Genomic DNA, 14,770 nt, shown 5'->3' with positions numbered 1-14,770 from the left:
CCTTATGGCCACTGGATGGCCGTGTGTGTGTGTGTGGCATAAAGGTAAAGGGACCCCTGACCATTAGGTCCAGTTGTGGCCGACTCCGGGGTTGTGGCGCTCATCTCGCTTTATTGGCCAAGGGAGCCGGCGTACAGCTTCTGGGTCATGTGGCCAGCATGACTAAGCCGTTTACCTTCTCGCCGGAGCGGTACCTATTTATCTACTTGCACTTGACGTGCTTTCGAACTGCTAGGTTGGAAGGAGCAAGGACCAAGCAACGGGAGCTCACACCATCACGGGGATTCGAACCGCCGACCTTCTGATCGGCAAGTCCTAAGCTCTGTGGTTTAACCCACAGCGCCATCCACGTCCCTGTGTGTGTGGCATATCTGTGGCTAAAAAGCTGCCCAGGATGAGCGCCAACAATCTGAACATTATAAAGAGGGTAGAGGAATTCCTTCTGGGTTGCTATTGAGAAAGTGATGGATGGTTGATGAAGGACCCTGTGCAAGAGGCAGGGAAGGGAACATCTCCCAGGATAGGAGGCTGGAAGAAGAAAGGGAAGCTGCCAGGTGAGCGCTGGGGGAGTCCACCCCTTTCTGCGAGAGACAAGAGTTAAGATCAACCTGAAAACACCAAGGTTAGATGATCCTCAAGGCCTCTTCTGACTCTACAATTCTATGGTTCTATGACTTTGCATTTTCTTTTCTCTTTTTTTCTCATTTAGATCAGTTTGGGTTTTTTATCATACTGTATTATGACAAAGCTTCAGTTTTAAAAAAAATGGAAAAAAGAGAGGGTAGAAGAATTCCTTTTGGGGTGGGTGGGGGGCAGAAGGACATAGTGGAAACCCAGGTTTTGAACCAGGGCTCAGTGACCCCAAACTTGCTTTCCAGGTCAGGCTGACATGTGCAGAGTCTGGCAACAGCCCTTGGGCCCCCAACCCCTTGCCACCCCAGAAGCAATCCTTTGCAAGACATTACCTGCCAGAGAAAGGAGGGCACAGATAGGATAGGGCAGTCGCAAAAGCTTTACCTGAACGTAACAGTGGCTGGTCAGAGTTGGGCTTTGGGGAGAAATAATTTTAACAAGGCTGGAATGTTCAGCTGAGGTCTCTTAAGGGAAATTAAAGAGCAGGAATCTTGTGCAAATTTAATTGTCTGGATGTGCTTAACATGCACAGGGTTTTGGTTTTTTAGGGGGCTGGATATGCAAATAGCAGCCTTGGGATCAAGGAGTTTAACTCTCTGAAGGTGTTAGTTGCATCTCAAGGGAAGATTCCCCAGAAGCTGCTGCAGCCTCGTTGGAAATGCAAAGGCAAGCTTTGGAGAGGCAGCTCTTGGCAGGGAGAGAACATGGCACCCCCCCACCCCCCCAGCAAGGCTGCTCAGGCTTTCTTTTGCTTTTACACAGTAAAAAAGAAAAGAAAAGCAAAAAAGCAGGCACCTGAATTTTAATTAACATCACCCTAGTTGGGCCCTCCTAGAGTTTGGAAGGTGACTCCCTCAGCCCCTTCCCTGACCTTAGCAGGTAAAGAAGATTGGGAGGAATTAAAGGCAGCCTTTTCTGCAGGGGGCAAGCAGGAAGACAGAAGCAGACCACCTAGCTCAGGCCTCCTCAACCTGGGGTTTTCCAGATGTTATAGACTACAACTTCCATCAACCCTCCAGACAGTGTGTTATCGGGGGGGGGGGCCTGGTGGGACTTGTAGTCCAAAACATCTGGTTGGGGAAGACTGGAAGTTTGATTGACAGCTGCCCATCAGAGAACCCTCCTTTCTTGGGCTGCCGATCAGATGCCAATAATAAACAAGTGCCTTGTTGGATGCAGGAGAGCTGATGTGGGCAGTCACCCCCTAGAAGTGCTTAGTAGTAATAATAATAATAATTTATTATTTATACCCTGACCATCTGGCTGGGTTTCCCCAGACACTCTGGGCAGCTCCCAATCAAATATTAAAAACATGTTACAGCATTAAACATTAAAAAAATCCTTAAGCAGGGCTGCCTTCAGATGTCTTCTAAAAGTAAGATACAGTGGTACCTCAGGTAAAGAACTTAATTCGTTCCGGAGGTCCGTTCTTAACCTGAAATTGTTCTTAACCTGAAGCACCACTTTAGCTAATGGGGCCTCCTGCTGCTGCCAGAGCACGATTTCGGTTCTCATCCTGAAGCAAAGTTCTTAACCCGAGGTACTATTTCTGGGTTCGCGAAGTCTACAACCCGAGGTACCACTGTAGTTGCTTATTTCCTTGACATCTGATGGGAGGGTTAGGGTGGGCACTACTACCGAGAGGGCCCTCTGCCTGCTTAGGTTGTTTGTCTCCACTTGCATCTTTGTACGTAAAGTATTGCAAAAGTGCCCTGACTCTCCAGGTAAAAGGTAAAGGTACCCCTGACCATTAGGTCCAGTTGCGGATGACTCTGGGGTTGCGTGCTCATCTCTATAGGCCGAGGGAGTGGACGTTTGTCTGCAAACAGTCATGTGGCCAGCATGACTAAGCTGTTTCTGGCAAAACCAGAGCAGCGCATGGAAACGCCATTTACCTTCCCGCCGGAGCAGTACCTATTTTATCTACTTGCACTTTGATGTGCTTTCGAACTGCTAGGTTGGCAGGAGCAGGGACCGAGCAACGGGAGCTCACCCCGTCATGGGGATTCGAACCGCAACCTTCTGATCGGCAAGCCCTAGGCTCTGTGGTTTAACCCACAGCACCACCCGCTTCCCTTGACTCTCCAGGCGCCCCTCCTCAAAAAGAAAGCAGAACCCAACAAGCAGAACTGACCCTGGACCTTCTTGCTGCACAGCAGGGGCGTTGTTAGAGTTTGGACCTGGACTTCTTGCATTGAGCCCCGGATCTCCTCACCCACCCACCCTTTTCAGAACTTCAAAAACTATTATTTGCTCATAGGAGACTGCAAAGCACAGTATGGATGTGATGCCGCCCAGTTCAGGGCCTCCACCCTGATCATTTCTCAGTGGGTAGATCATGTTAATCTCAGGATCGTAGGTTCAAGCCCCAAGTGGAGCAAAAGATCCCTGCATTGCAGGGGGTTGGACTAGATGACCCTCATGGCCCCTTCCAACTCTACAATTCTATGACTCTATATAAATTAAACATAGGCACACTTGTGCCTGAGAGGGGATACGATAGCAGGCTTGAAATATCTGAAGAGCTGTCACTGGGAAGACAGAGCAAGCTTGTTTTCTGCTGCTCCAGAGGGAAAGACCCCAACCAACGGATTCAAATAACAAGAAAAGAAATTCCAACTGAATATCAGGAATAGTTTTCAGGGGGCATGAGCTGTTTGACAGTGGAATGGACAACCTGAGAAGGGGGTGGACTCTCCTTCACTGGCGGTTTTTAAGCAGCAGTCAGATGGGCATCTGTTAAGGACTGCTTAGCTGTGATTCCTGCATTGAAGGGGGTTGGACTAGTCAGGGGTCAGCAAACCTTTTCAGCAAGGGGCCGGTCCACTGTCCCTCAGACCTTGTGGGGGGCCGGACTATATTTTTTTTTGGAGGGGAGAACGAATTCCTCTGCCCCACAAATAACCCAGAGATGCATTTTAAATAAAAGGACACATTCTACTCATGTAAAAACATGCTGATTCCCGGACCGTCCGTGGGCTGGATTTAGAAGGCCATTGGGCCGGATCCAGCCCCCAGGACTTAGTTTGCCTACCCATGGACTAAATGACTCTCGTGGTCCTGTCCAACTCTGCGATTCTATGATCCTGTGCCTTTAAGTGCTTTGTAACTCTCTCGCTGCCCCTGTTGCAGCAGTTTCTGCTCTTCCCCCTTCCTCTCTCCAGATGTCAAATCCATTTGCAATACTCATGTCATGCTCGCCTCCCAAGGAGGCCAGAGGGGGTCACTCAGGGTCACGCCAGGGATAGAAGGCGCTGCCTTGTCCTGAGCCATCGACCAATGACCTGCCCAGCCCAGCAATGACTCCCGTGCTCTTCCTCTTTTTCTGAACAGTCTTTATTTATGCATTCTCAGTAGTAAATACAGACCGATGGCCTAATTCAAAGCAGCTCCCTCTTCCCCTCTGCCTCCTCCCCCATTCATTCCATATATACAGTGGGTTTTTCCAGGGAGACGCAGGGGTATGCATACCCTAAATATTTTGTCTAAGTTTGGCCTCATTGAGGGGCGGTATTTCAATATGAGTAGGAAAATGAGAGTACCCGTAAACATTTTTTAAGAAAAAAAGCACTGCATAGATAGATGATAGATAGATAGATAGATAGATAGATAGATAGATAGATTAGATAGATTAGATAGATTAGATAGATTAGATAGATTATAGATATAGATATAGATATATAGATATAGATATAGATATAGATATAGATATAGATATAGATATAGATGATATAGATATAGATATAGATATAGATATAGATATAGATATAGATATAGATATAGATATAGATATAGATATAGATATAGATATAGATATCAAAATGGTCTGCTGCTCTGATCAGCTGGGCTTCTGAGGCCAAGGAGGCTCTTCCCAAGAATTTCTTCCCTGATCCTGAAATTGAGATCCTGCGGGTTGAACCTGTGGCCGCCTGAATGCAATGGCAGGGGCTCCACCATGGAGATATGAGGCCAAGGCCACAAGCGGCAGGTGGAGGGCTCAGACCCAAAAAAGGAAAGATTGTGGGGTTTCACAGGTTCTCGCCTGGGCACGATCAACACCCCTCTCTCTCTCTCTCTCTCTCTCTCTCTCTCTCTCACACACACACACACACCCCCACACACCCGTCCCTGATTGATTGATTGATTGATTGATTGATTGCAGTTATATACCACACCCTTTTCTCCAGACAGCTGAAGGTAGCAGCATACATGGTTCTCCCCCTCTCCTCATTTAATCCCCCAAACAACAACCCTGTGAGGTAGGGTTAGGCCAAGATGCAGGGACTGGCCCCCAAGGTCACCCAGTGAGCCTCATGGCCAAGTGGGGGATTTGAACGCTAGTCTCCCAGAGTCTGACACTCTAACCACTGCACTGCACTGTCTCTCAGCTGGCAGTTACAAGGTGGCAAGGGGATGAGGAAAAAACACACACACTCCTCTTCCGCTGCCATTTCCCACACACACTAGGGCTGCTTTGATTCGGGCCCCATCTCGATCCTGCCAGTATCATTAGGGGCTTACCGTGGATTTGTTCCGGGGCTCCCGCTGCAGAGAGAGCTGGTAGATCTCCTCTTCTGTCTGGTACTGATCCAGGGAGACCTGAGACACACACAAAGCAAAGTCAGAGCTTGAGACTTGCTGTTTCCAATATTAGAGTTGTCCCCGTTTTGTATAGAAAATGTTCTGCTTGCTGGCTGACCTCAGTTCAGTCCACAACTAGCCTTGAAAGTGCCACAAGAATTTCTGCTTCTCCCTTTCCTGTTAGATCTGTTGTAATCTTTCTCCAAAAACGTCTAACTGCAAGGATGGGATCCCCACTGCTCAATGGAGGGCCCCCCTCACTAAATGGGTATTTAAGTCCAGGGTGCTTCAGGGGCCACCTGAGTCCTTATATCCCAGCTCAGTCACTAATCATCTGCAGGAGTGTAATTGATCATTCCCTGAGTTGGTGAGGCTCATCAGACAACAACAAGAAAAAGAGCCTTTTGTACCACCAGCCCACACCAGTGGAACTCTCTGCCACTGGAGATTCAGCAGGTTCCTTCTGTTTCAACCTTTTAAATGCCAGCAGAAAACTTTTCTGGGCTTTTCTGGCCAGGTCCATGCAGGTAATTACTGTAAGAACATATCCTCCCACAATGGCTAACTGAAGTCTCTCTTTAACTTTCCTATGGTTTTATTGTATGGTCATCTAGCCCAACCCCCTGCAATGCAGGAATCTTTCACTCAACATGGGACTCGAACCCGTGACTCTAAGAGTCTCATGCTCTACCAACTGAGCTAAAATAAATAAACAAACTTTGTCGAGGAAGTTTTGTAGGCCCCCTGCCTCAAATGCAACTGGGCTGCGTTGCAAAGGGAGACCCAGAGGTCACCTCAAGCAATCTGCATCCCCCCAAAATTGTGGGATGTAACATCACAAAAGCAGTCAAATACAACATTTCCTGTTTGCCCAGAGTGGACACACAGGGGAATGTTGCTCCAGCCAGGTGGACTTCCTGTCACAGCTGGTCTGGAGCATCCTCCCCCTGTGTGACCAGATAGATGGGCATGACCCTGGGAGACCCCATAAAAGGGCTGGTCAGGCAGCCATCTTCCCTTCTCTCCTGATGCTCTCACTTTCTTGACTACCTTCCTTGATGCTTTTGCTGTGTGCTTGTTTCTCAGCCAGCAGCATATGGGCTCATTCCTCACAAAAGGATAAATCCACACCTTTCTCTGTAACTGTAACTAAAAGCTAAAGCCTGCCTTCAGGATCATTCTGTGAAGTGAATGTAAGTCAGGCTTCCTCAACCTCGGCCCTCCAGATGTTTTGAGAGTACAATCTCCATCACCCCTGACCACTGGTCCTAGCTAGGGATCATGGGAGTTGTAGGCCAAAAACATCTGGAGAGCCAAGGTTGAGGAAGCCTGATGTAAGTAAACCTTATCATTACTTTTAAAGACTGTTGTGTCATTATTATTTTTAAGAGGGAACTAAAGGGGATTTTAGGGATGCAGGTGGCGCTGTGGGTTAACCACAGAGCCTAGGGCTTGCCGATCAGAAGGTCAGCGGTTCGAATCCCCGCAACGGAGTGAGCTCCCATTGCTCAGTCCCTGCTCCTGCCAACCTAGCAGTTCGAAAGCACGTCAAAGTGCAAGTAGATAAATAGGTATCACTTCGGTGGGAAGGTAAACGGCGTTTCCGTGCACTGCTCTGGTTCACCAGAAGCGGCTTAGTCATGCTGGCCACATGACCCGGAAGCTGTACGCCGGCTCCCTCAACCAATAAAGCGAGATGAGCAATGCAACCCCAGAGTTGTCCACGACTGGACCTAATGGTCAGGGGTCCCTTTACCTTTACCTTAAAGGAGATTTACCAGGAACAATCAAATCAGGACAAGCCAGACTGGATTGCTTAACTCAAGAGATTCAAACAAATCTACCAACTAGCTTCCTGCTATGTATAAGAGAATGTGCCTTGCTACTAACTCACTAGCATGAGTGAGGAAGGATAATATTTAATCAATATATCCTCTCCTACGATCCTCAACATTCCCACAAAAATGACCAAGTGTCTTGAAATCTGAAGTGGGGCAAGGAAGAGATTGATGGGAAGGAGCAACCTCTAAGCACTGGCATTCCAGGACCAGAAACTGGGGGGGGGGACACCCAAGCGCACGGGGGAAGAAGCAGAGCTTACCATGAGCAGGTTGAGGAGGTCAGGGTTGGCCTCAAAGGGCGGACGGATGCTTTGGACCATGGCCAGCTCACTGAGGATGCTGAACAGCTGCTGCATCTTGTTCCCGTTGAGGCACTTGTGCGCCCGGTCCAGCCAGTCGGGGAGGGCCACGTGGACGGCCACCAGGTCCTTGAGGTGGACCCCCAGGATGGGGAACTTAAAGCCCACGCACTCGGCAAAGCGCCGCCGGTAGCGGCTGTAGTTCCCCACGGATGTCAGCAATTCCGTCAGTGACTCCCAGACCTGAGCAGGACAGGGGGAAACAAAGAGTCGACAACAACAGCCCCTTGAAGGCAGGCATGAAGGATGAGGAGGGGGCAGCCCTGCCTCCAGAGAGCCCAGCTCTTCCCATGAGGGCTAGCCACTTGCTTCTTCCAAATGGTTGCTATTCAACCAACATACGGGCAAATGCAGATAAGGCAAGTCAGAGGAAATGCCAGAGGTGTGGAGCTCTGAGGTTGTACTAGGGCAGGATCAGGTCCAACTTTTCCTACCAAGCAGACTGCAAGAGTACTTCAACATGGAACCCACACACTGTGGGGGTGGAGTGAGGCCAAAATTTGATTCTCCACCCCCAGCTCTTGTGCTGCCCCCCAAAGCTGGCCAAGTGATGCTGTGGGCTTTGGGAAGGAGGCACCAGGCTCTGGCAGGGTCCTAGAGCCTTCCCACCTCCTCCTGAAAGCTAGGAAAGCACTAACTAGGCTTTGGGAAGGAGACAGGATGACTCTAGGACCCTGCCAGAGCCCTCACGCCTCCTTCCCAAAGGCCAGCAGCTGGCTGACCCAGCCCCATAAATGAAAGATAAGGGTGTCTTTGCACCAGAGGGGTGGGAGGCAGAGTAGCAGGTCTTTAGGCAGCCCCACCCACAGAGGAGCTAAAACCCGAAGCATCAATCTGCTCCACACTCTCTCATCTCCCTTTAAGGATGGGGGGTGGAGACCCAGCCCAAGGAGGGGGGCGGGCAAGAGAATGAGCAGCAGCAAGAGAGGCAAGTGTGGAGCCTGCTGAGAGCCTCTGGCCAACAGATTCTGCAGCCCCTGCGAGCTCCTTACACAGCCTGCCTCTCCCCTCAATGCAAAAAAGACCCACCACCACTACCACCTACCTTGGTGGTCTCCTGGCTCACGAAACTGTGGGTCTCCTTGAGGCGGGAGATGGAGCTGTGGCTGAGCCCCCCCACCACGGCCATCAGGGTGTTGAAATTCTGCAGCTGGAGGAGCCTCTGAGAGCAGAAGGAGAGGAGAAATTGGGGGGGGGGGTTGAAGGACAAGGCAGGAGAGGAAGAAATACAGTGGTACCTCAGGCTACAGACGCTTCAGGTTACAGACTCCACTAACCCAGAAACAGTACCTCAGGTTATTGCTTCAGGATGAGAACAGAAATCGTGCTCCAGCGGTGCGGCAGCAGCAGGAGGCCCCCTTAGCTAAAGGTGTTACGTACTGAAGTTCTCACCCTGGGCCAGCAGGGGGATACTGTAGATAGTTATGCAAATACAGGATCGAAAAGTGATGTTCAGTGATTGGATAGTTTTAGAAAATGGCAACTGTTGCCATTTTCTAAAACTATCCAATCACTGAACGTCACTTTTCGATCCTTCATTTGCATACAAAACTATCCAATCACTGAACGTCACTTTTCAATCCTTCATTTGCATAACTATCTACAGTATCCCCCTGCTGGCCCAGGGTGAGGACTTCAGTACGTAACAAAAGTGGTGCTTCAGGTTAAGAACAGTTTCAGGTTAAGAACGGACCTCCGGAATGAATTAAGTTCTTAACCCGAGGTACCACTGTAGTGGGAAGCAGAGGGAGGAGCAGAGTCAACCCTCACCTCACAGTTTCAGTGGATGAAATCTGAAGAAAGACTTAACATTTCTAATCAAGGTTCTTCTTCTCAGCAGCTTCCGAAGAGCCGAACAAGAAAAACACACATAGCCCACAGAGGCAAATTCCCCTTATAACAGGAGTAACTGGATAGGTCACAGTGGGGGATATTTTTGGGGAGGAGGGAGGTTCCCAGGAAAGGTGGGGAGAGCAGGACTCCCTGTCAGTTAGAGCAATTCAGGTCTTTTAGCTGGGGAATCTCATTTTTATTTAATCATCACTATTTTATTTTATTTTTATTATTTAAAGAAACAGCCTTGGAATGGGTGGGGAGAAATGTTTTAAAATAACATCCCCAATGCCACAATTTGGATTTCAACCAGCCCCTGCCCCTATTGTTGCCTCTTATTTGAAAAAGAAAAAAATGAAAGATCTGCTGCTGATACCTTCAGGCATTCAGAATTGTGCAAAGTAATCATACCTGGCCACTCACTCTTTCTGTTGTTGTTGTTGTTGTTGTTGTTGTTGTTGTTGTTGTTGTTAATATTATTATTATTATTATTATTATATCATCATCATCATCTGCATTTATATCCCAACCTCTCCTCCAAGGAACTCACGCTGGTTTACACAGTGCTTCTCCTCCTCCTCCCTCCTCATTTAACCCCCCACAACAACCCTGCGAGGTGGGTTGGGCTGAGAGGCAGAGACTGGCCCAAGTGGGGAATTTGAACCCTGGTCTCCCAGGTCCCAGCCTGACACTAACCACTACACCCAGCTGCCTCTCTTCTGGAGTGGGGAGTCCCTGCTTCACCCCTACCTGAGGAACCTGATTTCCCAGCGTCCTAAGACATGCAGGAAGTCTCCCACTCCCTGCCATCCCTAATCTCCTTGGGCCCAGACCCCGCAAATCAGGGGGAGTCCATGTGCAAAGTGCAGTAGCCCAAAGGCCGCTTGAGGGGAGCCCCAGGTCCCCCGGCTGCTCTTTGATGCCGGCTATAATCTGGAGCAGGCGGTTTTGTGCTGCTCCTGGATCACCTCCCGCCCCCTTCCCAATCTCTGAATGTATAAATAGATATTTAGAGAGTCTCCCGTGTGTGCGCTTTCTCTCTCTCTCCTCTTCAAAGAAAAACGACCTAGAAAAAAGGTTGCTCTGAACTTCACACTGTCCAGCAGGGAGAGGCAAAGGGCCAGCAGGTTTGATTAATTCTGCTGCCATCCCCACTAATTGAGGCTCCGGGCTCCAGGCGCTCACGCTTAGAAACCTTTGGGGAGGTTGCCGGGAGGCAAGGAGCAGGAAAAACAGGGCAAGACCTGAATCACAGAACTGTGGAGCTATAGAGTCCAGTCCAGCCCCTCGCAATGGAGGAATCACAGCTGGGCTAATGTTTGTTTGTCTGTTTAAGGGGGAGTTCGGATTTGGAATTGGAAGAAACTCGGGTGGTAAATGCACCAGCTCGCATTTGGTGTATAAAAATCAAGACGTCTGTCCTAATCTGGACTTGTCTGCAAAGTTCACAGTATGGGTCCCCGTCTGGTTAGAGGGCTTTAGGAATCGGGGTTATAAAATACAGGATCCGGGCTCTAGAAACTCTTACATAGGATGCTCAGTGATAGCGCAACACCGCAAGAAGAAGAGGAGTTTGGATTTGATATCCCGCCTTTCACTCCCTTTAAGGAGTCTCAAAGCGGCTAACATTCTCCTTCCCCTTCCTCCCCCACAACAAACACTCTGTGAGGTGAGTGGGGCTGAGAGACTTCAGAGAAGTGTGACTGGCCCAAGGTCACCCAGCAGCTGCATGTGGAGGAGCGGGGAAGCGAACCCGGTTCACCAGATTACGAGTCCACTGCTCTTAACCACTACACCAAGGACTGCCTCTCACCAAATAAAACGTCCTGGACCCTGAGATCGTCCTCAGAAGCCCTTCTTTGTGTGCTTCCTCCATGTGAGGTCCAGAGGGTGCCAACACGAGAATGGCAGTCGGCTACGTTCAGGGGTTGGTTTGCTTGTTTGTTTGATTGATTGATTTGAGAGGCTCAAAATCAGAAGCAGGTGACAATCTCAAGAGGGTTGCAGAAGGCAAGGACGTTCTGGGCGCTGCCCTTTCTCACCTGGGCCACCATGACGAAGCGAGTGATGACCTGGGCTCGCTGCTGGGCGGTGGGCTTGCTGAGCACCATGAGCTGCACCCACTGGGAGACGCTGTTGAAGAGGGTGATGAAGCGCTCCAGGATGGGGTTGTCCACCGTGCAGCCATGCATGACGAAACTGTGGTAGTCTTGGAACTGGGGAGGTGGGGTTGAGAGGGGAAAGCAGATCAGTTGAGGCCGAGGGAGGCCAGCTGTTCAAATTGTGCCCAGATAGGGCCCAGAAAACAGCACATCTGTTTTAAAAACACCAGCACGAACCCAGTGCAACAACTAATATTTTGTACCTGAGCCTGCATATTTCCTCCTCCCTCCCCAATCCATTTTCCTTTCATGTCGTGTCTTTTTTTTATATAGGGACTCTATTGTTTATACTGATTTGTAAGCTGCCCTAATGGGCTTTTATTTTTTTAACAACACAATAAAAAATATTTTCATTTAAATAATAAACACACGGTGATGCCTGGAATGATGGCACTTAGAGGATAAGGCTCTCAGCGGCTACCAGCCCTAATGGCCGTGATCCGCCTCCACTCGTGGAGGCAGGAAGCTTCTGCGGAGAGTTGCTGCTGCTGACTCTCAGGTCCCTCTCTAGGGCATTTGGTTGGCCATTCTGAAAAAAGGGCTGGTCCTGCTCCCAGGGTCTGATGGGTGGGGGGGTAAGGACACTCCTGGCTCTGTGGAAAAGCCAAGCCTGGTCTCAGAGACCTGGATGGTCGTTCCGGGGAAAGGGAGGTGGGATGAGAAGCAGAACACAGCCAGGAGGCCGTGGTGGTCCCCAGCCTCAATGGCAATATAAGAAGATGAGACAGATTCATGGAGGAGAGGGCTATCAGAACTTCTGGCCCAATGGTTGCCATTAATTTGATTGGAATTAATTTTATAATGAAATGATTTTAGAATGTTTTATCATTTTACTGTTGTTAGCCGCTTTGAGCCCGGCTTCGGCTGGGGAGGGCGGGATATAAATAAAGTTGTTTATTATTATTATTATTATTATTATTATTATTGAAGGCTACTTGCCAGAGAACCTATGCTTCGCCTCCACGGTCAGAGGCAGCAATGCTTGCGATTGTCAGTTGCCAGAAACCAGACAAGGAGAAAGGGCCCCTGCCATTGCCATTCTAAGAGGTGTTTGTGCACCTCTTTTTCTAGAAAAATAGCACTGGGTTTCGGTTGTTTTAAGAGTGCTCATAGAGGCACGGCTGGCGCTGTGGGTTAAACCACAGAGCCTAGGACTTGCCGATCAGAAGGTCGGCGGTTCGAATCCCCGCAACGGGGTGAGCTCCCGTTGTTCAGTCCCTGCTCCTGCCAACCTAGCAGCTCGAAAGCACGTCAAAGTGCAAGTAGATAAATAGGTACCACTCCGGTGGGAAGGTAAACGGCGTTTCCGTGCGCCGCTCTGGTTTGCCAGAAGCGGCTTAGTCATGCTGGCCACATGACCCGGAAGCTGTACGCCGGCTCCCTCGGCTGATAAAGCGAGATGAGCGCCGCAACCCCAGAGTCGGCCACGACTGGACCTAATGGTCAGGGGTCCCTTTACCCTTTACCTTTAAGAGTGCTCATATTGTGTTTGGTGATGTTTGTGTGCCACTTTCTCTCCTCTGGTTGCGAACGGGATCCGTTCCGGAGGCCTGTTCACAACATGAGCAAAACGCAACCCGCGTTTGCGCGTTTGCAGGTCGCGATTCGCCGCTTCTGTGCATGCGCATGACATCATTTTGCACGTCTGCGCATGCACGAGCGGCGAAACCCGGAAGTAACCCTTTCCGGTCTGCGGGACGCAACCTGAAAACACGCAACCTGAAGCAAACGTAACATGAGGTATGACTGTACCCGTGGCCCCACCCAGCGAAACACCCACACGCGGGAGGCGGGGGGGCGGGAAGGGACTCAGCCACCGCCGCCTTCATGGATCTTACCAGGATCTTGCTGAAGGAGTGGTACTCCAGGTGGGTGAGGTGTTCAGCCAGCTCCCCCGACTCCAAGTGGTCAAAGAGAAGGGACGTCTTGCGCTTCTTCTGGGCCACCGGCTGGCGCTGTGTGACTTGCCTCTTCCACTTGTAGGTGGGGCTGGAAGGGGGACGCAAGAGTTCAGCCTCTACCTGGGATGTGCAAAAGCAGAGGTGGGGACCAGCTGGCTCTTAAAGGGTACTAAGGACCCGCCTGCCAGCCTGGCCCCAAATCCCTGGCACTTGGGGAGCTGTATGCCGCTGCCAAGTTTATCTCAGCCTTAAAGTCCCACCATGAGGCCAGTCCTGCAGCTTGCAGAAAGTTGGCACACAACAGAGCTAAATGCAAGGTGATGTTTTCCTCGGCTTCCATGAATTCCATTCCAAACCCCACAGAGGGAGCCACCACCAAGGAGGCCCTGCACTTACTCCCAACTTGCTGAGCTCAGGGTTCTGGGGCAGAACTCGGTGGATGCCGCACACCAGGAATGCAAGGCTCACAGCCTGAGGTTCGCACACTAGAATCAGATGCAACCTGCCAGAACTTAAGCCAGGAAGGACCAGGGGCGGGGACTGTTGTGGGGGGCCCCACGCTGTTTACCTACACGCTCTCTATGTCAATGAGGCTGCTGTGACGTTGGTTCCCTTCCCGGCCCAGAAGCTCCTTCAGTTCCTTGATCTGCTCAGCCAGCTCTGGGTTTAGGTCAAATTCTGCTGGGAATGCCGAGATCCAGTATCTGCCGGAACCAGGAGTGACATGGTCAGTGGCAAAGTCAGAAGGGGGCAGCAGATTGTCTCCAAGCAAGGAGGGCAGAAAATTTGCAGCCACCTCTCCACCACCCTGCCCCACACCCAGGCAGCCCCCAAAGTCCAGAAGTACTGCAGTGTCACATGAGTTTCACTGTGAACACCTTGCTTTGGGATTGGCCCAGAGTGGCTAGGGAAACCCAGCCAGATGGGCAGGGTATAAATATATCATCATCATCATCATCATCATCATCATCATTATTCCCACAGAACACCCATCCCGTGGGAACCACAACAGTATTGATAGGTTTTATTCATAAGGGAATGGAAAAGAAGAAGTAAATTTCAAAGCAAGTTTGTTGGCAAGTGCACTGTTTGGGTGCAATGTCATTTGCAGTGTGAATGGTTATTTTCTCAGTTACGCTTCAACTGTGAGGAACTTTCAAAACAGGAAGTCTCCGGCCTGACGTCTAAACTAAGAATCCCACCTGCCCTTCCTGCCGGGTCCCAGGCCCACCAACGGCTTCCTAAACTGAAAAACCCCAAATGTTACTTCCCCCTACTCCCCAAACTGTCCAAACTATCCCCTCATTTTCTCTCCATAGCAGCCTTCCCACAAACCACTCCACCCTCCCTGCTCCAGCACCTACCGGACCAAGTGGCAAGTCTTGACTTGCAGGGAGCTGTTTTCTGACCCGCGAGACTCCTGGTAAGTTCAGGGCAGAGTTAAGGAGCAAAAGGGAAAG

The 14,770-nt window shown here is 50.1% G+C and overlaps 1 protein-coding gene across 1 annotated transcript in view; it reads right to left on the bottom strand.

Moving 5' to 3' along the window:
• The window catches only part of RASGRP2 (RAS guanyl releasing protein 2), a gene marked incomplete at its 5' end in the record, with an annotated part of 31,345 nt that extends 16,606 nt beyond the window's left edge, over positions 1-14,739 (bottom strand). Inside the window, 7 exons of the mRNA XM_080984394.1 lie at positions 5,155-5,232; positions 7,316-7,597; positions 8,460-8,576; positions 11,290-11,463; positions 13,248-13,398; positions 13,883-14,014; positions 14,675-14,739. Of these exons, the coding sequence (XP_080840520.1) occupies positions 5,155-5,232; positions 7,316-7,597; positions 8,460-8,576; positions 11,290-11,463; positions 13,248-13,398; positions 13,883-14,014; positions 14,675-14,739 (999 nt within the window). The remainder of the gene's footprint in view (positions 1-5,154; positions 5,233-7,315; positions 7,598-8,459; positions 8,577-11,289; positions 11,464-13,247; positions 13,399-13,882; positions 14,015-14,674) is intronic.
• Positions 14,740-14,770: the final 31 nt, after the last annotated feature.

This window comes from Podarcis pityusensis (genome assembly GCF_964106645.2).
Source record: "Podarcis pityusensis genome assembly, chromosome: 16".
NCBI classification, from domain to species: Eukaryota; Metazoa; Chordata; class Lepidosauria; order Squamata; family Lacertidae; genus Podarcis; species Podarcis pityusensis.
The sequence above is the reverse complement of the archived record's forward strand: the minus strand, read 5'-3'. Positions and strand labels throughout refer to the sequence as shown.